Below are 26,969 nucleotides of genomic sequence, written 5' to 3' on the forward strand. Positions count from 1 at the left end.
GAGGAATTGACCAAGCTGTTGGGTGATGTCACCATTGCTCAAGGTGGTGTTTTGCCAAACATTCACCAGAACTTGTTGCCAAAGAAGTCAGCAAAGTCTAAGGCTTCCCAAGAATTGTAAATTTGAAATTACGATTTCTATTTTTGTTCTTGTTAGTGGTTTATACTAGTGTACATTAGTTCGGTTTAATGTTAAACATTTTAAAGGGAATCTTTCGAAACTGGCGCTAGATTATGATGTAAATTAAAAACCGGCGTAAACATCAACGATGATCTAGAATTGGGGTTAGTATAAGACTGGCAAATTGTGAATGGCGAAGGCAAAATACTCACGTTAATGATGGAAACTACCACCTCTGCTCCTATCAAAAGGATGACGATCAGCTCGAGATATTCATCGTTTGAATGTCCCAGCTGTTCTTTCAGAATCTGCAACAAATCTGAAATGACTTCCAAGCGTTGGTTCAACAGAGACACTCTCTGATTGATCTCCAGATACCCTCTGGTGGCTTGGTAAATAGGCTCAAGTTGTGGTTCGGACCACATGAGCTCCGGCGAATCCAAAACGGATCCATGCAAATTGATGTTGATTCTGAGAATGAAGAGCTCACCTATACTCTTCATGATTTCCTCTCTGGTCATCTCCACCTTACCAGTGTGTGCTATCTGTTGAGGGATGTCCTGCGTATCCTCGATTGTGTTATCGACCAGTTCCTCAAACAGGGAAATTTTCACCGATTGCGAAATGGCAAATGAGATAGACAACTTCAACATGTAGTTAGAATCGTCTCTTAGAGTGATAAAATCGTTGTAGATTCTGGGCTGGTAACTCTTCGTGACATAATAGTTCAACTCCTCAACTTGAACGTCTTCGTCAGCCAATTTCTCGTCCTCAAAACGTGCTAAATCTACCAAAATGTTCTTCTCTTCCTTCGGCGAGAAGCCCCACATAACCACCACACCATATTCGAATATAAACAGGTCCGAGGACCGTTTACGGACGTCAATCTCACCACCCTCGTCATCCAGTCTTATCAGATCCGATCCATCCTTCGCGCTCGGCAAATCTGAAGAGGACTTTTTCTTCGACCGTTCCAGGTTACCGGAACCTGACGCCCTCCAGTCCTTGTATGCGAAGGGAGTGTATATGCATTCATCGAACAATTTGGGAGACGTCCCGTGTATCCTTTTCTTGTCCTTGAGCCATCTGATCAAGTCTTTCACTCTATAGGAACCAGCAGTGCAATAGGCCGTGACTCTTGGAAGAACAGAGCGATGTTTTTTCCCTAGTCTCTCTGCGTCTATCCGAGCGGGTCTGTCCTTAATCCGAGTAAGCTGCGAATACACGTCTCTACCGCTCTCTTCCGTGGTATAATCCAAAGTTTCAGGCAGCAATTTTAGCTTCTGTGATGTCTTCGAAGTTCTCTGAGGCACTATTTTTGGGCCGAGTTCTTTTGCCAGTTTGGCTGATGCCTTTCCTGCCGTAGCTGGGTTTGGCGAAGACGGCGTGCTTTTGGGAACAGGTTCATTTGAGACAGCCAATCCTGAGGCGTACGGATTATCCGTATATGGAGCCGCTGATCGTCCTTCCATGAAGGCTTTATGGCAAATATAATATGGTGGTTCTAGTAGATTGCAGCCATAATTTACATCAAAAAGACCAAGGCATGTCCTGTTTAGGTGGGCGAGGTCGTGCTCAACCGGAAAATTTATTTCACAAAAATTTATTTCTCAATACAAAATAATGTGCATGGTAGAAAGACCACGAATTTTCTGTACCACAATCACACCTAGCTGGCCGAACTATCAAGTCATGGCGAAGAAGCAGCATACCACCAGCTCGACCAAAAGGTTTGCATATACCTCCTTCAGGGACAGGGTCGAGTCTATCGATGTGGGAGTGGCCTTACGAACTGGCTCAAGAGTGATAGATAGCGATGCAGGCTCCTATTTCTTGACCTCTTTGGCGCATTGGCAAGAGGTTAATATGGCCAAAGATTTTACCAAGTTGTCGGAAGACATCGAAGAATACACAGCATCTTACACAGTTTTGATATACTACCAGAAGGATGTGTTCAAGGCTCTCCTGCAAAGCATATCTGAGTGCGATACTCTGTCACTAGAACCAGAGCTCGAACTGCTTTCGCAGTTTTGTCATGATCTGGGTCCAGACTTTATGCCCTATTTTGATCAAAGCATTGAAAGACTGGTTGAAATAGCATTGCGGGGCTTGGACTCGAATTGCTTGGAGTGGATCTTCAACTGCATAGCTTTCATCTTCAAATATCTCTCGAGGGAACTCAAGACTGACATTGTCCGATGTTACAAAGCTCTGATGCCATTGCTAGATCAAGGATCCAAAGACTTTCTGGGAAGATTCTCCGCACAAGCTCTCTCTTTTTTAGTGCGGAAGGCGCCGAGTTCATCTTTAAAAGAGTTCGTCCACCAAGCTTTTCAGGAACTTTCAAACACTAAGTCAGAGTTTTTTGCGCGAAGTCTAAACGTTATTTTTGAGGAGTCTCTCAAGGGAGCTTCTGGAAACTTGTTTTCCAAAGCAAAAACAATCATCCACGCACTGATATGGTGTGAAGATGTTCATCATGGTCTGGGACCCGCAGTCGCATCGAGCATATTCATAGGTACAGTTGAACACATCGAAGTTGAAGAGGCATTCACAGTTTTTCATGAGGCAATTATCGGCGAAATTTCTAGCCTTGTTGATTCCCCAAATTTCTCAGAGCCCCAGTTCGTTTTGCAAGTCGCTTCATCACTTGCATTTGCACAGAGTGGAAGGAAAGTTCCAGACTGGGCTCCGTTGTTCGATATATGTACGAAAGTGATCGAAAAGTCAGGAAAATCAATCATTGCCGACAACCAGGCAAGTAAGTTGCTTGGATACTATATTGTGGTTCTCACCAGAAACTCCGATGTTGTATTGCTGAATTCTCGCTTGCCCAAGATCTTGGACCAGATCTTGAGTCTGGGCAATCTCAAAGCATTCCTTGGACTAGTAGATTCCTGTCTTTTCATTGCCTACGATAAGTCCTCTGTTCTCTGTGAGAAATTCTTACAACGAATTTTACGTGATTTCTGGCAAGAAGCAGAGGTTGAGATCTCATACTTGTTGATATCGTTGCACGGAAGAGATCTGATATGCTGGGGTGACTCAGCATCAGGTAAGATATCGTTGAGCTTGCCAAAGGAGATGATTGATAAATTCTATTCCGCAGTTGAAACATTGGATCTTACTTCTGAAGAACAGATATTGGAATTATATTGGAGGCTGAGTGTGATTTCATTTACCCCACAGAAAGAGAAGGCTCGCTTGGTATTGAAGCTGATCATAAAGATATTTGCATGTCCTCCCAGCATTATTTCCAGAAAAGCGCTAGGAGCTGCGTTTTACTCCATCTGGCTGTCCTCATTGAATGAGAATGATTTAAACGAGCTTTTGCTCGTAGCAATGGACTCGGATGCTCTGTTCTGGACAAGTGATTCTATGTTGAAGGGCTTTACACAGTGTCTTCGCTCTTCGAAGGATAGTGATCATCTCTTGCGTCCATTTCAAAACAATGAAAATGCCATCATTGAGCGCCTGACAAAGAATCTTGCCCATTACTCACATGACGTCAGATTGTCATCTCTTGATTTACTCATTGTTCTCCAAACAATTCTTGGGAAGACCGTTCCTCGCACCATAATCCAATGTCAGATGATTGAGCTTCTTCCATTAACGCTTCAAACAGAAAGGGAGATTGGATCTCGGTATCGTCAACTCGGTCCCATATACTCTTCTGAAAACAAAGATGCCTTGGTTAGAAGCGTTCTGGCGCATTTCCTCGTTGGTCAAATGTGCGTGAAATTTCGCCCAACATGGGATGCGGCTCTTGAGCTATTTCCACAGGCTATTTCGTCCAACTTTGAACTTTGCTGGACTCTCATATTTAGCATGATTGACGGCTCATTTTTGCCTGAATCTGATGTCGAGACCACAGATTCTTTCTCTGCTTTTGCCGAGGAAACTGAGTCAATTTCGCATATGTTCATGGAACAACGTATCAACTCCAGTTTCTTCAACTTTGTGAATCTGTTTTTGGTGTACAACAAAATCAACGTTGCTCTTAACAATGAGCTAAGAAAAGATGTTCTTGGAATTGACTCCAAGTACATCCAATCTCAGGGATTAAAAGTCCTGCATCGTTCCCCACAGTTGGCTGAGAAACACTTCACACACGTTGTTCCATTTATTCTAGCACCAGATGGACAAGGAGCTGGTCATGAAATCACAAATGATCTCATCAGACTGCTTCCAAAGTTTAACAACCTTCCGGTGGTGGCCAGAGCCGATGAGCTATACCAGTTCATGCTGACCTTACTTACCAATAAGTTTGCAGACTCTCAGAAAATGGCACTGGATGCACTATTGAACTGGAAGATACCAACCCTCTCAAAGTATAAGGACAACCTGAAAAACCTTCTTGATGAGTCCATATTCAGAGACGAAATTGCTAAGCTTTTTTCCAAGTCGGAGAATGTTCTTGAGGAAGACGACAAAAAGATCGTGATTCCACTGGTGCTTAGAATTTTGTTTGGAAAAATGCAATCCGGTCACAATGTGGCTGCCAAACACAGCAGAAGGTCAACTGCTGTTGGAGTTCTCATGTCCATTGACGAGGAGTATGTTAGACAGTTTTTGGACTTTGGAAGTGAAAGAATTGATCCAGGCTCTTTCATGACTGACCAGGATGTGGACGTCTCGACTATAACTGAACGAGAACTCAATAAGCAAAAGGGATTCTTGGGATTTTTGAAGGAAGTCACAAGCTCTCTGGGATCAAGAAAGGGCCATTTATTTGCCGATATGGTTGAGCCTTTGGTCTTCAGTATGCTCGTTGCTCAAAAGATTTTGGACTCTCCAGAATCATCTTCTACCGATAGTCTTCAAAAGGTTGCCCAAATCAACAGACAGACGGGATTTGTGTGTCTCAATGAGATGATGGAGCTACTGGTGACGTTTGACTGGAGTCCATACGTCTCTTTGATATACCACAAAATCATAGCTCCAAGGTTGGACAAGTTCAGTGACGAAAATGCCCAGCAGCCGAGTAGCATGCTGAAATTGCTGTGTCTATGGTGCAAACCACAGTTTCGTGATTTCCTCTTTGAAGGAGATCATGGATGTGTTTTGGCATTGCTGGAGTTGATGGCTAACGTTCATGCCAAACCGGCTGTCATAGTGTTCTGCTTAAACTTCTTCATTTCAATAATCTCAGAAAAGACTGTTGAGACAGAATTTCTGGATGTTCTTGCTCAAAGTATTGCCGGACTATTGAACGTACTGCCTCAACTAACTGCCCGTTCCACTTCATCTGATGTTAGCCAACTTATAGTTAACTTGATTTCGATACTGACATCCAAGGGCTTTGTGGATGAGGCCGACGAACGCAAAGTGATTGCCCAGATATTGAACGAGGCTCTGGCAAAGAACCACAATGAACTGGAACTTTCATCGAGAATCCTGGCTTTGCAGACTTACTCTTCATTGCTGTCTGATCTGAGTCTGTCGTTGAATGAGGTCCAACCTCTATATGAGTTCAGTTCAAAAGCTTTGAGGAATTGTGCTTCAAATGAGATGAGAAACGAGATTGTCAACTTACTTGTGAGCATTGGAAACAGATTCCAAGAATTCGAGAATGCTGCCACATTGGCAGCCGACCTAAATTCTTTTTCTGGAAACCAATTCAAGGAATTGGATCTGGGAAGAAGAGTTAATGCTTTTGCGGTTGTTAATGACGTTCAATATCAAAGCCTCTCATTTTTGGAGTGGTTGCCGATTGTCGAGACATCCATGTACTATATCAATAACGAGGAAGAGTTCTCGATCAGAACTTGCTCTCAACTTTGTCTTTCCAGATTTATTGACGCTGCCGTTCTCTGTCAGTCTGATGAACAAATTCCACTGTATATATCTTACATCAAAACGGCTCTGCTGCCTGGTGTCAAGTCTGGTCTTAAGAAGAAGCTGGAATCGGTGCAAACCGAATATCTCAAAGTGCTCCAACATATTGTTGAAAGTTCCCAAAAACGTGAATTGGTGCCTGGTTTCACCGATCTTCAGTTTTTGCTGTTTAACGGAGACGAAGAGGCTGATTTCTTTGCCAATGTTAACCACATTCAACTCCATCGTCGTCAAAGAGCTCTGTGGAGGTTGAGGGAAAATGCCTCGAAATTCACCAGTTCTAGTATCGTCAACTATCTGCTTCCTATTGCTGAAAGATATGCATTGTCAAAGGAGGAAAAGTTCGGTGGAATCTCTGCTTCTGCTGTTGAAGCCATTGGTGCCTTGATGAAGTATGTGGAATGGGGCCAGTGGAAAATGGTCATGAAGAAGTATACCTTCATGCTCAATCACCAAACCAAAGATCTCGCCAGCAAGGACTCTCTGCTGAAAAATGCCATTTCTCTGGTTGTGTGTTTATGTCAATCGCTCAGATTCAGAGTTTCGGCCAATGAGACGAATAGCCAAATCCACCTTGTTCTTCCAGATCAGAAATCTTTGAACTCCTACATCTTGAACTCGTTGTTTCCTCCGTTGAGAAAGGTTCTTGCTCTACGAGATGAGAATACTTCGTCGCAGAGAATCGCGCTTTCAGAAGGTATGGTGAGTCTTGCAGTGTGTCTGGACGAGGAGTCTCTTAACACTGAATTGCCCGGAATCTTAACCAACGTGTGCCAGGTCTTAAGAGCAAGGTCTGATGAACTTCGTGATAATACCAGAAAGCATTTGGGAAATTGTGCTTTGATATTGGGACCCAAGTACATGAAGTTTATCATCAAAGAGCTGAAAGGTGCATTGACCAGAGGACCTCAGGTCCACATTCTCAGTTTCACAGCTCATTTTTTGCTGGTAAAAATGGAGGACCAACTATCTTCTGGGGATCTGAGTGATTCTGTCGAACTTTTAGCCGATATTATAATGGAGGACATTTTTGGAACCGCAGGTCAAGAAAAGGATGCTGATGGTTACAGAAGCAAGATGAAGGAAACGAGATTCAACAAAAGTTATGACACGGCTGAAATTCTTGCTGGTAAGGTATACTTGAAAGATTTCAACGCTTTGCTTGCTCCTGTAAAATTGTTGATGATGGAAAAACTTAGCAAGAAGACTCAAATCAGTCTCACCGAGCTGATGAGAAGGTATTCAGTTGGTCTTATCTCCAACTCTGCAAGTGGTTCATTGGATGCCTTTGCATTCTGCTTTGAACTCATGCAAGAGGATGGAGTTTCATTTGCAGAACAGTCAGCTAAAAAAGATTTGGTTGCTGATCATTTCCGCGTGAAATTAGACAGAAAGGCCAATGAGAAAGCAAAAGAGGATGGTTCTGCATTTACCCTTCTTCTACACAGATTTGCTCTGGAATATGTCAGAGGTATAATATCGAGAAATCAAGAGTTGATGCAGACTCAAAATTTGGAACCTTTTGTTCCTAGACTGGAGCAATTTCTGGAAAGTGATGATGAGTCAATCATCTGCTTATCGTTCAGGGTTCTCTCTCTTATCATCAGATTACCTTTCTCAAAAGAAGTTGTCACTTTATTCAAGTCAGCTTCTAGAGATGCCATGAAGATCATCAAAGAAAGTCTTTCTACCAACACTGAAATGTGTCAACAGGCCCTCAGATATATTTCAACTGTTCTTCGTCAGCGTCCAGAAATCGAGTTCAAGACCTCTTCATTGTCGTTCGTTCTGAAAAAGGTTGTTCCTGATCTAGACGAAAAGAGCAAGCAATCGGCTGCCTTTGGTCTACTTAGAGCTTTGCTCTCGCGTCATGTTATGCTCCCGGAGATTTACGATATCATGGATAAGGTGTCTGAGATCATGATCACCAATCACTCAGATATCGTCAGAGAGTCTGCAAGAAGCTCATTCCTGACATTTTTGATGGAGTACGATCAAGGTAAGGGCAGATTGGCCAATAGTCTGAAGACATTGATCAAGAATTTAAATTATCCTACGCCCGAAGGTAAACAGTCGGTCATGGAGATTATGAATCAACTTTTGAGCAAGTCTGGTGAGAATCTCGTCAAAGGCTTATCTTCGTCGTTTTTCCTTCCTCTATGTATCGTTGCTGTGACTGACAACTCTGCTTCTTGTAGAGAGATGGCCACAACCCTGATCACCCTCATTATCCAAAGGCTAGGACCTGGAGAATGCAGTTTCATAGAGAGCTGTGCGACTACCTGGTTGACTCAGACGAAAAACGAGAGTCTCACCAGATGTGGACTGTTGGTGTTTAGATTGCTGTTTGCCGAGACTGGCCTGGAAGACAACTCTGAACTGCGGACTCTTGGGTTCAAGTTCATTGCCAATGTTATCCAAAAAGCTGGAGATTCGGACCAGGACACCAATCAAGAGGATAGTTGGGAATTGGTGTATTCTGTGCTGACGTCTTTCAGCGAGATTGTTAAGTCAGAACACTCGTTTCCTCAGAAAGACCTCTGGCCATTGATAATGGGGACTCTTCTTTTCCCTCATGGATGGGTGCGTTTAGTCTCAGTCAAGCTTCTGAGAGACTTCTTTGCCGGTAATCCAGAACAGGACGTCTTCAAAGCCAAGGAATTACAGAGTATTGGATCTCGAGTGTTTCGCCAATTTGGTGCCAACTCCATAACCGAAGATTTGGCCAACCAGGCAATGGCATTGTTGCTGATACTGTTCAAAAATTTCAGTGAAAAAAGCACTGTAATGGTTAACGATCAGGATTCCGAGGCCGAGACTGGAGCCTCCAAACTAGCCACTAACTGGATGACCGAAAGAGCTGCTCTGATCATCAGATTGGAGAACTCGTCTCAAAGGGCAAAACAACAGATGATCAAGTTTGTTCAGTTCTCGCTGGAACTGGCAGATGTTGAGAGTGCAGAAGAAGTTGCAGAAACGATCATTTTGGCTCTCTTCAGTATTACCGAGCCAGTCGCAGAGGTCTTCGATGAGGACATGAAAAATGCAGGATTGGAGTGTCTGGACTCGCTCTCGAAGAAGCTGGGTGTCCAGAAATATCAAGGAATATTCCTCAATGCTAAAAAGCTTGTGGATGAGAGAAGAATGCAGAGAAAGTCCAAGAGAGCCCAGATGGCTATCAGCATGCCAGACGTGGCTTCCAGAAGGAAGCTCAAGAAGCATGCCAACTACAGAGAAAAGAGAAAACATGAGAAGGATGAGAATGGGTTCTACCATAAAAGAAAACGTGTATAAAACCAACAAGTCATTAATGTCAGATACTTTTATTTGATCTAATCTTCAGCCTTGGTATCCTCGGACTCAACCTTGGGCTCAACCTTTGGTTCAGCAACTTCTGTAGAAGCCTCGGACATCTGAACGTCTGACTTGGGTTCTTCTTGCTGTTCTGTTTTCAGCTCGCTCGCAGCAGGTACTATTTCAGTCTGATCAGCTGGCTCAATTGCTTCCGCTGCTTTAGACGACTCAGCAGCCTCGGCAGATGCCTTATTCTCAATCGGCTCGACGGGCTCGTTGGGCTCAACTGGCTCCGTGACTGGAGTGCTTGGGGGCTCGGAAGTAGCCAATTGCGAGTCGGCACTGGCACTCTTCTTCTTCTGGTACGCTTCCAGCTCTCTGTGATACCTCAGCCTGTCTTCCTCGTATAACTTGTAATATGGCTTTCTAGCCTCTTCATCCAACTTCTTCCACGCTTCGGTGAGCCCCTTTGACAAATCCATCACCACTCCTGGGTTGTTGGAGTCCAGGTCCTTCTTGACGTTCTCCTTCTCCAGATCGCAGAAGATCAGATATGCATTCGTTGGTCTTTTCGGGATACTTGGATCTTTCTCTCTGGCTTTGCGAAGCGCTCCAACTCCCCCGCGCTTTTTCTTAGCGCTCACGGGGGCGCTCTGTTTCGTTTTCGACGGTGTTGATGCGAGGAGATGGTTTAGACCACTAAAGTCATCAATATCTGGCTATAGATGGTTAGTATCTTGGCAACAAACACCAATAACAAATAATATTCATCAACAAGCACACTTACCCCATTTAATCCATCAGCTTCTGTCTGGTCTTCCTCGGCAACGACGGTTTTCTGTTCCAATACCTCTAACAGTAAAGTGTACTCAGAGCGTAATCTACGAACAGCCAATTTCGCCCTCGACACGGCAATCGTCACGATCTCACTGCTGTCTTCAATTTCGCGTATTTTCCTCTTGAGGTCTTTGCATTTTTGTTTCAACTTTTGTTCTGAGAGAGGTGTTAATAGTCAGTATGAGTTGTATACGCGGTCCACGTATTGGCACGTATTGGAGATACATAAGGAGCATCTGCTTACCTTCCGTTTGCATTTTTGCAGTTGTAGCAATGGCAAGTCTTTCAACAACGGACTCAGTGTCTGATAGATTCACCTGGTTTGAGGGAATAGTAACCTCGTTGAGAGTTGATTGAGTGAACTCTTGCAGGAATGCATGCTCGAGCGACGCTGGAGAATCCGGTTAGTTCACACTTAGGGTGATGATAAGATGAGCTGGATCTAGATTCGGAAATTGTTAACTTTTTGAGAGTTGAGGGGATGAAATATCGGTCTTGTTTTGGGAAAATTTAATCGTATTTGAGATATTAAGCGATATATTTTTGGATATAATGTCGACACGTTTTTTTGTTTTGAATATTGGCTTCGATTGGTCCTCGAACCAGGAGTAGAAGTCTACAAGTGAGACTTTTCAGGGTGCCGCAGTTATATGTTTTGGGAACTATTTTGAAAATTCTGGTAATTCTGGAGATTCCTGATTCTACTCTGAAATTATGCATTGAAAAGAACAATTTCTTGAATACAGAACTGACTATTATATTTGCTTCTTCAAAGCCGAACTTATAAAAGCTGGGAACTCAGTTAGAAGCGGGCCCTTTCATGGTATCGCTCGATCTCTTATACTCTCATACTCCCATAGTCTCCAGTCCAACGCCACAAATTGCAAAAGAAAAATTGCAAATTGCCGCCATGTGAACGCAGAAAATCGCTTTGAACACTTTTCCCCGTGTTCTGTAGCCCACATTTGTTATATTTTAGTTTCTAATGAGTCGTTACATACTCCGCATTACATAAGCATTTGAGTGTGGGGGAACCGATAAAATGAGGTCCTGTGCTACAGCTGAGAAGCGTCTCCACCACAACGTCTGAAATATCCCCGTTCCTACCGCCACCGCCAAAATGTCTGCTGCTGAGCAAAGGGAACTTCTGGAACAGCTTATGGGCAAAGATCTCCTAGTGAGATTGCCCAAAGACTACAACAAAACCAGAGACCCTATCGAGGTGTTGAAGGATCCCAAAATCTGCAAATCGTTCTTGGTTGGAACATGTCCGACCACATTGTTTGTGGGAACCAAAGAAGACCTAGGAAGATGTCCCAAGCTTCATCTGGAAAAGCACAAAATCCTTTACGAGATTGAACTGCAGAAAGGAGTCGATTTCACGGTTTTCCAGATGGAGTATTACAGAGACCTTGAGAGACTCGTGAACGACTGCAATAGAAAGGTCAGAAATGCAAATCTGAAACTGAACCAAACCCCCGAAGATACCTCCAGGCTCGACGACATAAGTCAGCAACTAGACGAAGTGGACCTGAAAATTGGTCTGATGGTGCAGGAAATCCAGCTTCTGATAGAACAGGCGAAATTCTTCAACAAGTCTATCGAGCAGCTGAAGGAATTGAACAGATTATTACAGTTGCGCAAGGATCTGAGCTCCAGATATACAGTCATACTGGAGAGTTTGGATCAGGCAGCACAACAAAAGCTACAGGTTTGCAGTACATGCTCCGCATATCTGTCGAGACTGGATAGCGACAGAAGACTGGCAGACCATTTTGTGGGAAAAATCCATTTGGGCTATTATCTTATCAAAAACGAGTACAATGAGTGGCGAAAGAAGCTTTTTGAAAAGATATAGCAATGGAGATGAAAAATAGAGTATAGCAAAGGGTTGGATTGTGAAAAGCTCCAAACCAGGCAAGACTGCTCTCAATAATGTATACTATAGGGTCAACATGTGATGATGATAAATACTAATTCATGCAAGGAAGTGATCGACAACGATAGCAAAGTGCAGTCTCGTGAAAAAAGGTAGAAAAATAAAAGATGGACTATTCATCCAATGCTAAAACAATCGCAGTTCTAGAAGGTATGTAGACCTGAACAAAATTTCTCCTATTGTTCCAAGGGAAATCGGTGGTGAAGAACTCGGACTTGGACTCGTCAATCCTGCCATGGCCACCAAGCTCCGTGCGGTCGCTATTCAGAATGATCCTGTACCTTCCAGGTTTATCAACACCAACTCTGTAATCCGCAAAACTGTTTGTTGGGTGGAAGTTGAAGACAAACAAGAGGTTGTGTCTTTCGAACACAATGACCTTGTCTCCCTCATGCTTCAAAGAAACATATGCCGGAGGATAGTTCAGCCACCCGTATTTCGCTTCAGTGGCATTCATGGCACAGTCAAACTTGTATAAAAATTTGTATCTCAACAAATCATCATCGATGAGGTTAAACTGCCTTCTTGCGTAGTGGTAAGAGTCTCCGTTACCAACACGAGGAAAGTCAAGCCATTCAGGATGGCCGAATTCGTTGCCCTCAAAGTTGAGATAGGCCTCACCACCCAACGCATGCGTGATCAGTCTGATCATCTTATGCAAAGCAATTCCACGATCAATGACCGGGGTTAACTCAGTTGTAACAGACATGTTGGTGTACATCTCTTTGTCCATGAGCCAGAAGGCCAGAGTCTTATCACCAACCAAAGCCTGGTCATGGGACTCTGCATAAGCAATGCATTTCTCGCCATATCTTCTGTTGGTCAAAGTATGCACGATGTTGCCCATGTTCCAGTCGTCATCCTGCAAATGCTTGATGACCTTAATCCACATGTCTGGAATGGACATGGACAACCGGAAATCAAACCCAACTCCACCTTGTTTCCTCAAACAACAAAGAGTTGGGTACCCAGAAACATCCTCGGCCACCGTGGTGAACGAGGTTTGCTCCACTTCACCAAGTTTGGCGCAAAGGTCGTTCGCCAACATCAGGTAGGAAATGGCTTCTTTGTCCACGGCAGCATGCGAGTTCATGTATTCATTGTAGTCACCGCTAAACCCTTCACCTAGACCATGGTGAAGGTAGAGCATGCTTGTGACACCATCGAATCTGAAGCCATCAAACTGGTACTCCTCCAAATAGAATCTTAGGTTGGAGAGGAGGAAACGAAGCGTCTCATAGTTACCATAGTTGAACAATCTAGAATCCCATTGGTCGTGATTACCTCTGCCTCCAGAATGGAACAGGTAGTAATCAGTTCCATCGAACATGTTCAGCCCATCATCAACGTTCTTGGAAGCATGTGAATGCACAATGTCCAGCAATACACGAATACCCAGACCATGGGCCGTGTCGATGAGCTCCTTCAACTCTTCGGGAGTTCCGAATCTCGAGCTGATTGCAAAAAAACTGGTAATCTGATAACCAAATGAGGCGTAGTAGGCATGCTCCATGATGGACATGAGTTGGACGGTGTTATAGCCCAACTCTTTGATGCGAGGAAGTACGTTCTTGGCGAACTCCAAATAAGTTCCAATTCGTGGCTCTGGCGTTGAGATTCCGACATGAGCCTCGTAAATTTTCAGCGATTGAGGTTCTTTGGGCCTGGGGTTCTTGAACTGGTAAACTTGGTCTTTGGGTGGATTCCAGAACCTAGCCTCGTAGTTCCTGTTATCGTACCAATCAGGAGGAGCAGTACACCTCCTTATCCACACAGGCAACCTGGCCACCTTTTCACCGGATGGAAGTGTCAACAAAATCTTGACCCTGGTGTCATGCGGGATAGCACACTTCCCATTAGAGAGAGGAGGAACAGTAATGGTGAATTTTCCGAAAGCGTCCTTCGTCATAACATGCGAATCGTGGGACCAATTGTTGAATTCTCCAATTAGAGAAGCCGCAATGGCATTTGGGGCATACTCTGTGTAGATAACACTGTTGTCATCAGCACAGTGTAGACCGTAAGTCTTGTATGAGCCTGCAAAGTTTAAAATGCCTCCTTCAGCTTCGTCAAACTTTTGATTCCATTTATCCGCCAATCCTCTTCTATAGAGCAACTCATCCTTGAAAGGATCAAGATAGCCATCTAAGGCAAGCACACCTTTTATAGACTCGTATTTGTCTGGTTCGTTGGAGCCTGGCATGTTTGGTGGAGTAGCAGATGATGTCCAAAGCGGGGGTGATGATGATAATTGATAAGGGATTTAAAGACAGAATTCGTAGCACAGATCCAGCTGAAACCAAACGATCTCAATTAACTATCAAAACTCAACACAATTGTACAGTTGCTGTGACTGTGGACTGCGGGGTGGGACCTTAGGATGGGAAAGGCAACAGAATTGAGGGGCATTATATGACAATAGCTATCCTCACCAGATTAGCACCGCCTGATGGCATCCTCGAATGCACCAGCCACCATTACCCGATACGTCCAGACAGGTGGTGGTGCACCGCCAATGTTTAGTGCAATGACCATTATCTTAAACGGTAACCCTTGCCCTCTATGTTCTCACGTGATGTAAGTTAGTGCTCCTATCAAAATATTTTGCTTTGACCCTTTGCTGAAAAATTTCGATCGGATTAGTTCGACACCTCTACTGCTCCTTCTATACTATACTAACATTTACAGCAAAAATGTCTACCCGCCCAACTGTTTCCGTCGTCTCCGTCTCCGGTGAGACCACCTCTGCCGCTTTGCCGCTCCCAGCCGTCTTCAAGGCCCCAATCAGAGGTGACATTGTCCACTCTGTCTTCACCAAGGTGAACAAGAACAAGCGTCAAGCTTACGCCGTTGCCGAGAACGCCGGTCACCAGACCTCTGCCGAGTCCTGGGGTACTGGTAGAGCTGTTGCCCGTATTCCAAGAGTTGGTGGTGGTGGAACCCACCGTTCGGGCCAGGCCGCCTTCGGTAACATGTGCCGTGGAGGTCGTATGTTCGCTCCAACCAAGATCTGGAGAAGATGGCACATCAAGGTGAACCACAATGAGAAGCGTTACGCTACTGCTTCTGCCATTGCTGCCACCGCCGTCCAATCCCTTGTTTTGGCCAGAGGCCACAGAATCGAGCAGATCTCTGAGATCCCATTGGTTGTCTCCTCCGACTTGGAGTCCGTCAAGAAGACCAAGGAGGCTGTCGCCGCCTTGAAGGCTGTTGGTGCCCACAAGGACATCATCAAGGTGTTGAAGTCCAAGAAGTTGCGTGCCGGTAAGGGTAAGTTGAGAGGCAGAAGATTCACCCAGAGAAAGGGACCTTTGGTTGTCTACTCTGAGGACAACGGTTTGGTCAAGGCCTTCAGAAACATTCCAGGTGTCGAGACCGCCAACGTCAAGTCCTTGGGTTTGTTGCAATTGGCTCCAGGTGCTCACTTGGGTAGATTCATCATCTGGACCGAGGGTGCCTTTGCTGCCTTGGACTCTGTCTACGGTTCCGAGACCACCACCTCCTCCAAGTCTGGCTACACCTTGCCATCCAACATCATCTCCAACACCGATGTCACCAGATTGATCAACTCTGCTGAAATCCAGGCTGTTGTCAGACCAGCTGGCCAGGCCACCCAGAAGCGTACCCACGTCTTGAAGAAGAACCCATTGAAGAACAAGCAGGTTCTTTTGCGTCTTAACCCATACGCCAAGGCTTTCTCCGAGAAGAAGCTTGGTTCCGTTAAGGTTGCTGCCTCCAAGGAGAAGCCATCCAAGGGTGCCTTCACTGAGGTCTTGAAGTCTGCTTAAGCGATTCGTAGAATTGTTTTGACTACAAGATAAATCATATTGGGGATCGCATTGTTTGCGTACATAATTAGTTATCTTACAAAAATAATACGTCTTCGATTGTGCAGCCACAGAGCCTAAACAATTTTTAATTAATTGCCTGCAGACCTATCCCGGATTTCGGAATAATTTACCGTCGTGCACCTGCAGAATATAATCTTGCCGATGGCATCACAGGAAAGTCCGATAATCCATCGAGAAACTTGGCAAATTTCACGTGCCATTGCCATTTTTTGTCTTCATATTCTCCATATCAGTTTCCATTCTTTTCGTCCCTGCAGCCCGTTTCGGATATGCTAATTTGGAAGTTGGCACAGACGACGGATATTCAGCCCACTTATTAAAGTGGCAACAGAGTGGCATTTCCGCTCATAAGGCCGGCATACCGGATCATCATTACCGGAACGGTTAACGTGCGGCTCATTCCGCCACACCCAAACCGTGATTACCTACAACAAACCGAGCTTTGTAGAATACTCCTGGACTGAACCACAGTTTGGACCCCAAACACTTTACTATCGGTCTCTTTTGAAGGGTTGGATTTCTTGATCGTTGTCTTTAATTAGTTTCCTCCGGATATAACTGTATTGAATATTGCAAAACAGATTTTGATCAGTGAAGCGGGACTTGGGATTGACAGTATCAGTAGGAATACTGAAGCACGGCAATACACGCCTCACCAATTACACCATTTTACAAACCTCAGCAGGGGAGCGGAATCAATCACCAAAACCGAGTCAAATTCTCGCTTCGTTGAAAAATTGGCCAAACGCTAGACTTCTTTGCCTGATAACGACGTTGGTATCACACTTCGATACCAAGGGACATTCTCACCAGATTACGATACGATCGCACAAGAGCAAGTCTGCAGGAACGATTTGCACACGAGCTCGGATATAACCAGCACAAGTTAGAAGTTTTCACGAGAACTTAAGGCAAGTCCATAACTTGCCCATAACAGGAACCGTCTATTCTGCATAGAGCATGAACACGTGAATGTATACGCCCGAATCACAAACAATGGAAAACATGGGCCAGGGAAATTTCAACGACCTGGATCCCAAACTGCTCGTGGATTTACTGAGCGGAGGAAGCACGGGAAGGCCGCCCACATTTACCACGGAACAGGTCTCTTCGATACTACAATCTATTCTGGCCGGGTCGACTCCTTCACCACTGGCCACCCCGAACTCGAGCTCTGGATCACCAGAGAAGATCACGGACGAGGATCGCAAGTTCCTCAAGTTGGCCGAGCAGGTGGCCCGGACCCATAACGTTGATCCCACAATCAGGTCTGTTTTGGAGAGGCTACAGTACTTTGGATCTCCGCATGGAGGGGCCCCCATATCCCCCAGGGCTGCTAATAAGAGCAGCAATTTAAACTCCAATTACCAGCTGGGCAGCGCGAAAGCAACGAAAGAGAGCGACAGGGTCAATGGTTCTCGATGGAACGTGCAAAATGCTTTCACGCCCTCGTCGCAACTCCAGCAGCAACTTCAACCGCAACAGGACTGGAGCCCGCATAGTTTCCCGGACCTGATATCGAACGTGTTCGATCCAAACTTCCGCAATTCTCATTCAGCGCAGGATGATCAGTTCCAGCGACTATTGAAGAAAGTGGCCGAAACTGCTCAGAAATTGGACTATGCCGAGCAACAGAAGCTGTACCGAAAGGTGGAGGAGATTCTGGGCAGCTCGTTGCTCTCCTCAACCTCAGACCTCTTGAGTTCCAGAAACCAACATGATTTCTCCGAGCAACCTGGTCTTCTAGAATACTCGCTGGCAACTTCGAATTCCAGCCGAGTGTCGTCGTCGCCGCAACACGTTCAGGTCACCAAAGCCCAGCGAAGAAGTCTGGTGTCCACACCCAGTTCCTCTTCCTCGGTGGGAACGCCATATTTATCTCCACGAATGGTACACCGCCAAAGCTATTCGGGATCGACTGGACTACTCGGAGACAACACTGCGCCAACTTCTCCTGGGATGTTCACTCCTCCGGCTGTTGCCCAAACACCCCAAGACCTGAATCCGGTGGACCATCCGACCACGGCTTCGACGTCTTCCACCACGTCGTCGGGATCCAATGAGAGGAGCTTTGTATGCGAGACGTGCTCTATTTCGTTCCGGAGATCCTCCGACCTCAAGCGTCACGAAAAAACACATCTGGAGGTGCTGCCCAACACATGCCCACTGTGCCAAAAGGGCTTTGCCCGGAAGGATGCTCTGAAGAGACACATAGACACACTCACATGCAAACGGAACCGGGAGAAACTTCTCATTGGAATGAACAATCATAAGACCCAGGAAGAAGACACCAACCGCAATAGTGATCAGGGAAGTAAAGTGTATGGAGATGTGGTTCAGAACATCCTCTCGCAATTTGGGTATGGAAACGGCAAAACTTAGCGAGGCCAAAAGTTCGTTTTAATTTGTTGAGTGTGGCTAGCTCGGGCTCCTGCACTCATTCATAATCACGTATTTATGTATTTCAATCGTTTGGGAGGAATAACTTGACAGCTCTTTGTAAAAAAATAATAGTCTCGGGCCCTTAGATAAGGTCTTGCAGATTGGTCTTAGCACGCGGGGAATCCTGGGCGATGAGCTCAGGAGATGGTGCCTCGGGCTTGGCTAAGAGTTTGGCTTTCTTGGTGTTTTCCAAGGTTCAAATCAACTTCAACAATAGACATTATAATTCTACTCATATCATTTACATCATGCCACAATTTTATGACCTACCGCTATCTTTTGACAGTCTGAGTGAGTCCTCGAAAGAACTGCTCTGTAGAGTGCCGGACTACCCACTGGACTACAACCTGTTCATATTCAAGGGGATCCACAAAGTGAGGCCGCAGATGAAAGCTGATCTTTGCGAATTCCGAGTCCAGGCTGCAGAGAATACTCCGAGGGGGGACAATGCCGACAAAGCTGTGCATTTGGGGATACTGAAACCAGCTGATAAGGATGCGGACGCGAACGACTACGAGCTGGAACTCACCACAACCTCGAAGCTCCAGGACAGATTGATGAAGATTCTGATTCTGGAGAGACACAGAAGAGATATCGCCATGTTGAACAGGGTTCTGGAACAGGAGAACAAAAGCATCACTCCAATTGCACTTACTGATCCCCTGGTGTACAAAATCAAGTCTCCGTTATTCGCCACATTATGGAGCCAGCATTACGATAATCACGAGCAAAGTTTCAAGAAGTTTGCGATACTACAGAACCTGGAGTACGAGTTTGAAAGAGATCTCAGTGAAAACCCCGAGGTTAACGATGTCACCGATGACGACTCGTTGATCCGCCTGTTCTGCGACTCCAAGGATGTGATGGAGTTTGACATAAAGGACCAAATTGACCAGGATCTGTTGGACAAACAAGTTTTGGACGATTCTAAAATTGTTCAGATCATGATTCCGTTAGCTGCACAGGCAATTCTGATGGGTGTGTCATTTTGAGAAGGGGATCCGGGAGTGCAACCTGCTAGGGTGATGAAATTTGTGATGTAACTCAATATATCTGAAAAGGTGACCCAGGAAGTATTCTCAAAAGTGTAGTTCAGAATAGAGAGGGTTGTCTTGCTAGAAGTCTCTCCCCAAGACTTTCATTGGGTTATGCCTGAAGCAAGTACCTCCTCAAGAAGTCTCCAGATCGTATAGTAGTCCTCATAAGTTTGTTTTGCAGTCTCTTGAGACTATCTACTAATTGGCTGGCTTCGAATGTTGTATTTTTCGGAGATTCAAGAGCCCTCTAAGAGCTACAGCCTCTCTACCTGCATCGCACTAGTGCGATGCCTATTATACATCACACAGGGCTTCTTAACCGCCCATCTGGAAAATCGTCGACGACATTTTCACCTGGCTGAATTTTTCCGCCTCCGGAAGACCCCATAGAAACCAAATTTTTAGCTTGTACCAAGTTTGAATCTCATTTTTCGAAAATGCCAATTGACCCAGAAAAGCTCGCCAAGTTGCAAAAAGCCAGCGGCCCAAAGAAGGTGGGTGGCTCCAGAATAAAGGTCAAGAAGGGTTCCAAGAACACTGAGGCCGATGACACCAAGCTGCAAGCCACTTTGAAGAAGCTTAACGCCGTTACCTTGGACGGTGTCGATGAGGCCAACTTCTTCAAGAACGACGGTAATGTTTTGCACTTCAACAGAGTTGGTGTCCAACAGGCTGCTCAGTACAACACCCACACTTTCACAGGTTACGCCCAGGAGAAGCCTCTCAACGAATTGATCCCAGGTATCTTGCCACAAATGGGTGCCGAGAACTTGAACATGCTGCAACAGCTTGCCGAGAGACTCCAGAACAACAAGGCTGCCTTGAACGAGTTGAACCAAGAGGCCAATGCCGGTGCTGCTGGTGCTGACGACGAGGAGGTCCCAACTTTGGTTGAGAACTTTGACGATGTCGAGTAAGGGACCCAATTGGTCCAGAATTCATGAAAAAAGTGAGGAGTTTGGAGTCGACTGAGGGATCCTAATTTTGACTTTTATCCTGCAGATGTGCCTTTCATGTTACGGGTGGAGTCTAGGTAGTTCAATACTGGCAATAGTTAGAAGAAACTCATCCTTAAAGTCTCAGAAATATCAAACATTACAAATCATGTCATAGTTTACAAATCTTACAATTTCAACCATTCTCATCTCTTTCAGCACGCCTCATTCATCGTTCTCAACTTCTCCAGACTCAGCGATTGACTGAAAAATGGAAGAAAGCGCTGGCACATGATTATTGTGTAGTACACGCAGAAAGCGAAACGGCGGGGTCCTGTTGCCATTCTAGGCTATTAACCATGAGCTACCATTAGATAGTCAGTTCAAAGAAGCCACAAAGTTTCGAAACAGTTCAGCTATTATCGCAGATGTCACAAATACCAGCCCGAAAACTGCCTGTGCTGGCATTTCCCGAGAATTTGCCAGAATCAGCGCTGATTCCACCCAAGCCAAGGACCCTGATCTACCTGATACGATTGCTATACTCTACTGGTGCTTTGCTAACGGCGTTTTATGCACTTGCAATTTTCGTGCTCAAGCCTTGTTTGGAGAGACAACATTCGCTGAGACATGAATATTTGACCTATTTGTGCGGAGGACTGAGAGGAATGGTGAGTGCCATTTCGAGTCGGCTGGACTTTGTGCCGAACATCGCCGTTAAGTATGGAGATAGGATATATTCGGATGCTTATTGTCAAACAGAAATTAATGGTGATGGCACAATACTGAAGTTGGGACAAAAAGCAGACGAACAGTTACAAGAGAACAAAGCTTCAGAAGAGGAGAACGGAGAGCACGAAGACCAAGAACTGGAGCAACACGAAACGGACCATGGTTCCCTAATCACAAGGCCGATGGGAACGGTCCGTTTTGCCGATGAAGAGGAAGTGAGAGAGGCTGAAGCAACAGAAAAACTAAAGAAAAAAGCCCATGTTTCAAGCAGTTTGAACAACCTCAAGAACTGTCTCGATTCCCTAACAGTGACTGCGTACAAACGTGGCGATTCACCAATGTCGATGATAAATCATCGCGCAAATATCAGTGAAATGCAGCCTCTTCTGTTCCAGGTAAAGCAGTTCCAGAACTACTTGGATATCATGAATAGGGATCATCCTCGTGATATGTTCTTCAAGAGGAACTACATGTTGGGGGGAAACACCGGGAAGAAAACGAATAACATGATCGACGATATACAGAATCAAGTGAGGGAGCTGATGGAGTTGACAAAGAAGTTGTGAACTGGTAACAGATAGTGCTTACGTTGTTTCTTAAGGTCTTTGTAATCATTAGTTAATCGTAGTCTTTAGCCTCGCTGGTTACTCCAATCGTCGAATTTCAATATCCGCCTCGAGCACCAACTGCAAGTATCGACACTCTGTATTTTTGCTTGGTATAAGCTCTCAATATTCACAAGTTTTCATTTCATATCTCATATCGTCACTTGAACTCTTGAAGATGCCTCAACAGCGACGAGTTTGTCTTGATTTGCTGAAGAAGTTCGCTTTTGATCAGCTCTTTATCACTGTCAGGTATCTCTACACCAAGTTCCTTCTCTTTTGCATTCAAATAGTTGTTGGCAATTCGAACTGCAAGCTTATCTCTGGTTTCATACGGCTTGCGATTCACATTGTACTTCATTTCTTTCTCCTCCACTAACTCCACAGTAGGGGTCCAGTTGGATTTTAAAATTCTCCGGATCGATTCCGGAGAAACTCCGTAGAGCTCGGCAAAATGGTCAGGCTTCAACCCCGGGTATTGTCTTTTTGTGTCTTTGATTTCCTCAATAGCGGCCCTGGGCAATTTCGTAATAGGTCTCCACGGTTGTGCATTCAGTTTCTCCTTTATGGCGTACTTCTGTCTTTGCCATGAGTCCAGATTGCTTCGAGATCTCCAGTCTTTGGGCACACCTGAAACTTCTTTCTTGGCAGTAGGTGTTGTGGATTCAGATAGTCTAGGTAGGTCCCACGTCTTTGGCCTGCCAGATCTACCAAAGTTCATCCGGCAAGAGGAGAGTGACCTCAACCCTGACAGTGAAGGGATCCGAGATTTCATTTAAAGTAAGATAGTGACCTTGCAATATTCAAAGAAGGATATCTTTTAACCTCCCAAAGTTATTTCTCTGGGGTCTCACTTTTCGCTTTTCACTTTGATATTACCCTCTCTGAAATATGCGATGCCGTCTGCCATGTAGTCGGGTCAGTAACGAAGGCAAGGGAAAAATCAAAACAAAGCTGATGTGATAAGTGACAATAACAGTTGTGGCGAATCATATTGAAGCACAGAAGCCTAATTGAGGTTTCTACATAAGCGCTTTTGTTTCCCCACTCGTGTGATTATTCTCTGCGAAGTTCTTCACACGTCGAACTAGGAGGTCCACTATGAACTTCATCCGCAAGCTACTAAGCAGCTCGCCCAAGGATGAGTTGGTGGTGATACCTAGTGGTCAGCTCTACTTAGTGAGATCGCCCACGTCACCGAAGGGGGAGTCTGAGTGTCTTTATAATGATGTTGTAGCCAGCATTAGGGAAACATCCATACAATACAACTACCAGCTCATAATACAGAAGGCCTTCGAGGAAGGCGAGGTTTCAGATCGCGAGGAGGATAACGACGAGTCGTCTGTGTTTGATGATCTGGAAGAGGGCAAAGATGACGACTGGACCTTCTTGATAGACGAAACCTTGAAGTTCTCCAGGTCTGTGAACAAGGAGGGAGACACCGTGATAAGATGGAAGGATAACACGGGAGACATGGGAGACTATCTGCAGTTGCTCTGCGATCGCTCGGTGAAGCCCTCGTTGTTAGATCAGTTTATGACTACTCTTTACAAATGTCAGTTTGAGAGGAAGTATAAGAGATCTGCTCTTTCAGCTTCGGAAAGCGATCTTGAAGAGTTCAAGGTTGGTGCTTCACAGGCTAAATTGCACATTCCTGGATACAGCAATGACGCTGATGGTGAAGACGATTCAGAGGACGAATTTCACGATGCTAACGATGTCAACGATGAAGAAGACCTGAAAGACCCACATCCAATGAGGTTACCTGCCGGGAAAGTACTAAGCCAGGGAGAATGTCAGTTGCACCTCTACGACCCCGTCAAGAACTCTTTTATTCTCCAAAACGAGACAGTCATTGCCAAAATCATTGATCTTGGAAACTGGAACTACTGGCTTTCTGTGGTTGACAGGTCCTCCAAGGGAAGACAGGCGATTACAGGAAGTTTTATTACCCCTGATCTAAATCCGGTTTGCAATGACGATGCACTGGCCTTTATATTCAACTACGTGGGTGAGAACTTGGCACTTTCATGGCTGCTCAAGTTCGAAAATCTCCAGAAACTGGAGGAGTTCAACTCTAATGTGAAAACTGCGTTGTGGGAATCACTGAACAGGACAAAGCTGGATAGTGTCTCAGAATCGGACTCCGAATACGTTCTCAGGGCGTTCGACAATTTGAATGTGAACGACGACATGGATGCAGAATTTGAAGAAGAAAGTGAGGATGAGTTTGATTCAGCGGAGGAATCGCTGCTTGATAACGTGAGGGTTTCCAATTTAAGACAGGGAACTACCAGGAGGAATTTCTCCGATGACGACGACGACTCTGACAGAGACGAAACTAAAGAGAGATTCGAAGGCTCTGAATCAAACAAGGGACTCAAAGTAGGCTACAAAAATGACAGAACCTACGTTGCTAGAGGCAATCGCCTCGGAGTTTTTACTTCTACTGAAGACAATGATCTGAAGTTTTACACAGCGATTGAAAACATCAAAAACTCCAAGGGACAATATATCGATCCCTCGAAGATGATGCTTCACCAGGAGGATAGGGCCATGATTATACAGGATGACTCGAAGCCTTTCGAGCTCTACAAGATGGATCTGGAGTATGGTAAGATTGTGGAAGACTGGCAAGTATCCAAAGACAACAATGTTCCAGTTGTCGAATTTGGTCCCTCTCAAAAGTTTTCCCAGATGACAGGGGAACAAACTTTCATGGGAATATCTAGCAATGGTCTATTTAAGTTGGATCCTCGGTTGTCTGGTAGTAAGCTTGTGGAAGGTTTGCGGAAGACATACAAGACAAAGGTTAATTTCACAGCTCTGGCAACTACTGAGCTCGGGTTCATGGCTGTTGCGAACGAGAGTGGTGAGATCCGTCTGTACGACAAGCTCGGAGGAAATGCTAAGACCCAACTGCCGGGATTGGGAGAACGCATTATTGGCATAGATACCTCCAATGATGGTCGCTGGTTGTTAGCCACCTGCAAGACTTATCTGCTATTGATTGACACCAAGATCACTGACGGCAAGAATGCCGGAGCTTTTGGATTCACCAGGTCTTTTGGTAAGGACTCTAAACCTCGTCCAAGGAGATTGCAGCTGACTCCTGAAAATGTGGCTTTCATAAGAAATGAAACCGGCACGGGTGTTGTCTTCACAAAGGCCCGTTTCAACACGGGCGTCAATGTGGACACTCCACAGACCATTGTTTCCTCCACAGGGCCTTACGTGATAACATGGTCATTCAACAAGGTGCTTCGCAACGACCCACAGCCATATCTTGTTAACAGATATGAGGATACGGTGATGGCAGAAGATTTCAGATTTGGATCGGACAGCAATGTTATTCTGGCATTGAAGGACGATGTTGCAATGGCCAATAAGAAGTCTTTCAAGAAGCCCACCAACGTATCTCTGACTGGCAAAAAGAAGGCTTTGTCAAAGACAGAGGTTGTTTATTCACCATACTAGTTGGTTTTGAAGAATTTCTGGTGGACATACTGAGAGGGTTTATTCATCATACTGAGCTGGATGTGTCTCACCATACCCCCCAACTAATTTGGGAGACCAATCCGGGTTTACATAGTTAGCTTTGTAGGTAAATTAAATCGAATAATGCGTTAATCGGCTATTTCTGTAATCCAAATCAATACAATTTTGAAGTCAAGCGGGTGACTTACGCTATCTCTATTCAACTACTAATACAAATGAGCTCAAGACTCACATACGCCCACTGCCCAATAACATCCCGATGTGCTCACTGATCAGTTCATCCGTATAGTAATCACTTCTTCTAACAATCTCCTCATCCACAAGATCTGTTTGGCCAAAGCCGACCGAATCGGAAGCGAGTATGTTCAAGTATTCGGAATTCTTCTTGTGCAGCTTCTCGAGGAATTCAACAGGGTTTTCGATGATACCCTTGTAGAAATCGTATTTCAACTTGTTGAAGTTGAGGAGTTGGAGGTTCAAAGTCAAGCCATCGTTAAGCTTGGCGATATCGGCCGCTGAGGACTGATTATCAAGCAGCTCTGATATAAGCTTGGAAACATCATTATTGGAAGAGGTCGATGGTCCGTTGATGAGATCAGGGTTGACCTTGAGATCGATAACGACATCTCCCAGCGTGGAGTTGGTCAATGTGTTGATGGTGTAGTTGATCCTAATTGGGTCGACAGGTTTTAGAAGCTTCGTGGAAATGGCATCCATCATCCTCGACACAGTGAAGCTGTTGAGCTCAAAAATTCTGAAGAGGAAATCATCGCTTTTGATCACGATGTTCTCAGGGGCTTGTTGAATGGAATGGCCATCTTGCTGAGGGTACTCCGCAACTTCAAACAAATTGTTAACCTTGATGTAGTTGAAAAGTTTGATCACACAATCGTGCTGCGTGATTTCACTGCAACCCAAAAGCTCGATCAGACTCTCGTTCTTCACTGCAAGCTTCACCGGAAACGACTTGGGCTGTATCAAAATCTCACAAGTGATCTCTTTTTCTTCCGCAGTGGGCTCAATTCCGTGAAGAGCAGATGCTGGGATCGAAGAGCCTGGCCTCTTAACATCCAACCCATCAAATTGGGTCTGCTCCCTTTCAGCTTCGCTCTTCGGACGTTGCTGGTCATCGTGCCATTCAACGATGTCCGGGTTGGGCTGGTTTGGAACAATGACTGTTTCCGTGTTTTTCTTTCCATCTTTGAAGAGCTGAATGGAAACACTGGAAAGAAACGAGCTAAACTTCTTTCTATTAGGCACGTCAAGAGCTTGATCGCTCAACAACCGACCTTCCACTCTCAAGGTCCAGCTTGGTGGTTGCAAGGAAGGCTGGCCAACAGCCTGCTGCCATGGTTGATTTTCAGATATATTGTAGATGAAGATTCTTAGAATTTCGTTCTTTCTTGAGTCCTCATTGAGCTTGTTATTGATGTCGTTTTGGTGGTCTTGCAAATCCAGCAGTTTCCTGTTGATAATCAGATCAAGCTGCTTTTCCTTGTTCTGCAGCTTTCTGAAAAGTTCCACCTGATCTGGGAACAATCTCTCCAAGGATTGCGAAATGGCCACATCTGTGGGTTTGAAAGAGATGGCTTGTGGGACGCGAGCTGAAGCTTGTTGATTGACAGGTGGTGGCACTCCCGAGGAGGGCACTCTGGCACGAACCTGTGTCTTCGGTTTCTTCACCTGCTTGGAAGATATAGTAGACATTATTCTGGAAGGATATATATATATATATTTGGGAATAATCAACCGAAGTTAGATTGGTAAAACATCACCGAGTTGTGAGATTGCGATGGAAGGAGGAACCTCGCAGGGCATATCGCCATCGCTCCTTAACCATG

General features: G+C 45.1%; 13 protein-coding genes across 13 annotated transcripts; 8 read left to right on the forward strand and 5 right to left on the reverse strand.

Moving 5' to 3' along the window:
• Positions 1–200: 200 nt before the first annotated feature.
• KUCA_T00005073001 (uncharacterized protein) lies at positions 201–1,592 on the reverse strand (the record flags this gene model as incomplete). The annotated part of the gene is made up of 1 exon (XM_022606221.1): positions 201–1,592. One exon carries the CDS (start codon positions 1,590–1,592, stop codon positions 201–203), a length of 1,392 nt encoding a protein of 463 aa, XP_022461075.1.
• Positions 1,593–1,812: 220 nt separating this feature from the next.
• On the forward strand, positions 1,813–9,252 carry KUCA_T00005074001 (uncharacterized protein; the record flags this gene model as incomplete). Its single annotated transcript, XM_022606222.1, has 1 exon — positions 1,813–9,252. One exon carries the CDS (start codon positions 1,813–1,815, stop codon positions 9,250–9,252), a length of 7,440 nt encoding a protein of 2,479 aa, XP_022461076.1.
• Positions 9,253–9,290: 38 nt separating this feature from the next.
• Positions 9,291–10,346, reverse strand: KUCA_T00005075001 (uncharacterized protein; the record flags this gene model as incomplete). Its single annotated transcript, XM_022606223.1, has 3 exons — positions 9,291–9,971; positions 10,040–10,245; positions 10,334–10,346. The coding sequence occupies 3 exons, from the start codon at positions 10,344–10,346 to the stop codon at positions 9,291–9,293; spliced, it is 900 nt and encodes a 299-aa protein (XP_022461077.1).
• An 863-nt stretch (positions 10,347–11,209) lies between these two features.
• On the forward strand, positions 11,210–11,947 carry KUCA_T00005076001 (uncharacterized protein; the record flags this gene model as incomplete). The annotated part of the gene is made up of 1 exon (XM_022606224.1): positions 11,210–11,947. One exon carries the CDS (start codon positions 11,210–11,212, stop codon positions 11,945–11,947), a length of 738 nt encoding a protein of 245 aa, XP_022461078.1.
• A 193-nt stretch (positions 11,948–12,140) lies between these two features.
• Positions 12,141–14,231, reverse strand: KUCA_T00005077001 (uncharacterized protein; the record flags this gene model as incomplete). Its single annotated transcript, XM_022606225.1, has 1 exon — positions 12,141–14,231. One exon carries the CDS (start codon positions 14,229–14,231, stop codon positions 12,141–12,143), a length of 2,091 nt encoding a protein of 696 aa, XP_022461079.1.
• Positions 14,232–14,721: 490 nt separating this feature from the next.
• Positions 14,722–15,816, forward strand: KUCA_T00005078001 (uncharacterized protein; the record flags this gene model as incomplete). Its single annotated transcript, XM_022606226.1, has 1 exon — positions 14,722–15,816. One exon carries the CDS (start codon positions 14,722–14,724, stop codon positions 15,814–15,816), a length of 1,095 nt encoding a protein of 364 aa, XP_022461080.1.
• Positions 15,817–16,851: 1,035 nt separating this feature from the next.
• KUCA_T00005079001 (uncharacterized protein) lies at positions 16,852–18,261 on the forward strand (the record flags this gene model as incomplete). Its single annotated transcript, XM_022606227.1, has 1 exon — positions 16,852–18,261. The coding sequence occupies one exon, from the start codon at positions 16,852–16,854 to the stop codon at positions 18,259–18,261; it is 1,410 nt and encodes a 469-aa protein (XP_022461081.1).
• A 308-nt stretch (positions 18,262–18,569) lies between these two features.
• Positions 18,570–19,313, forward strand: KUCA_T00005080001 (uncharacterized protein; the record flags this gene model as incomplete). Its single annotated transcript, XM_022606228.1, has 1 exon — positions 18,570–19,313. One exon carries the CDS (start codon positions 18,570–18,572, stop codon positions 19,311–19,313), a length of 744 nt encoding a protein of 247 aa, XP_022461082.1.
• Positions 19,314–19,795: 482 nt separating this feature from the next.
• On the forward strand, positions 19,796–20,275 carry KUCA_T00005081001 (uncharacterized protein; the record flags this gene model as incomplete). Its single annotated transcript, XM_022606231.1, has 1 exon — positions 19,796–20,275. One exon carries the CDS (start codon positions 19,796–19,798, stop codon positions 20,273–20,275), a length of 480 nt encoding a protein of 159 aa, XP_022461083.1.
• Positions 20,276–20,721: 446 nt separating this feature from the next.
• Positions 20,722–21,591, forward strand: KUCA_T00005082001 (uncharacterized protein; the record flags this gene model as incomplete). Its single annotated transcript, XM_022606232.1, has 1 exon — positions 20,722–21,591. One exon carries the CDS (start codon positions 20,722–20,724, stop codon positions 21,589–21,591), a length of 870 nt encoding a protein of 289 aa, XP_022461084.1.
• Positions 21,592–21,790: 199 nt separating this feature from the next.
• KUCA_T00005083001 (uncharacterized protein) lies at positions 21,791–22,405 on the reverse strand (the record flags this gene model as incomplete). The annotated part of the gene is made up of 1 exon (XM_022606233.1): positions 21,791–22,405. One exon carries the CDS (start codon positions 22,403–22,405, stop codon positions 21,791–21,793), a length of 615 nt encoding a protein of 204 aa, XP_022461085.1.
• A 326-nt stretch (positions 22,406–22,731) lies between these two features.
• On the forward strand, positions 22,732–25,107 carry KUCA_T00005084001 (uncharacterized protein; the record flags this gene model as incomplete). The annotated part of the gene is made up of 1 exon (XM_022606234.1): positions 22,732–25,107. One exon carries the CDS (start codon positions 22,732–22,734, stop codon positions 25,105–25,107), a length of 2,376 nt encoding a protein of 791 aa, XP_022461086.1.
• Positions 25,108–25,356: 249 nt separating this feature from the next.
• On the reverse strand, positions 25,357–26,835 carry KUCA_T00005085001 (uncharacterized protein; the record flags this gene model as incomplete). Its single annotated transcript, XM_022606235.1, has 1 exon — positions 25,357–26,835. One exon carries the CDS (start codon positions 26,833–26,835, stop codon positions 25,357–25,359), a length of 1,479 nt encoding a protein of 492 aa, XP_022461087.1.
• Positions 26,836–26,969: the final 134 nt, after the last annotated feature.

This window comes from Kuraishia capsulata, genomic scaffold, assembly GCF_000576695.1.
Source record: "Kuraishia capsulata CBS 1993 genomic scaffold, Kuraishia_capsulata_scaffold_6, whole genome shotgun sequence".
Classification (NCBI taxonomy): domain Eukaryota; kingdom Fungi; phylum Ascomycota; class Pichiomycetes; order Pichiales; family Pichiaceae; genus Kuraishia; species Kuraishia capsulata.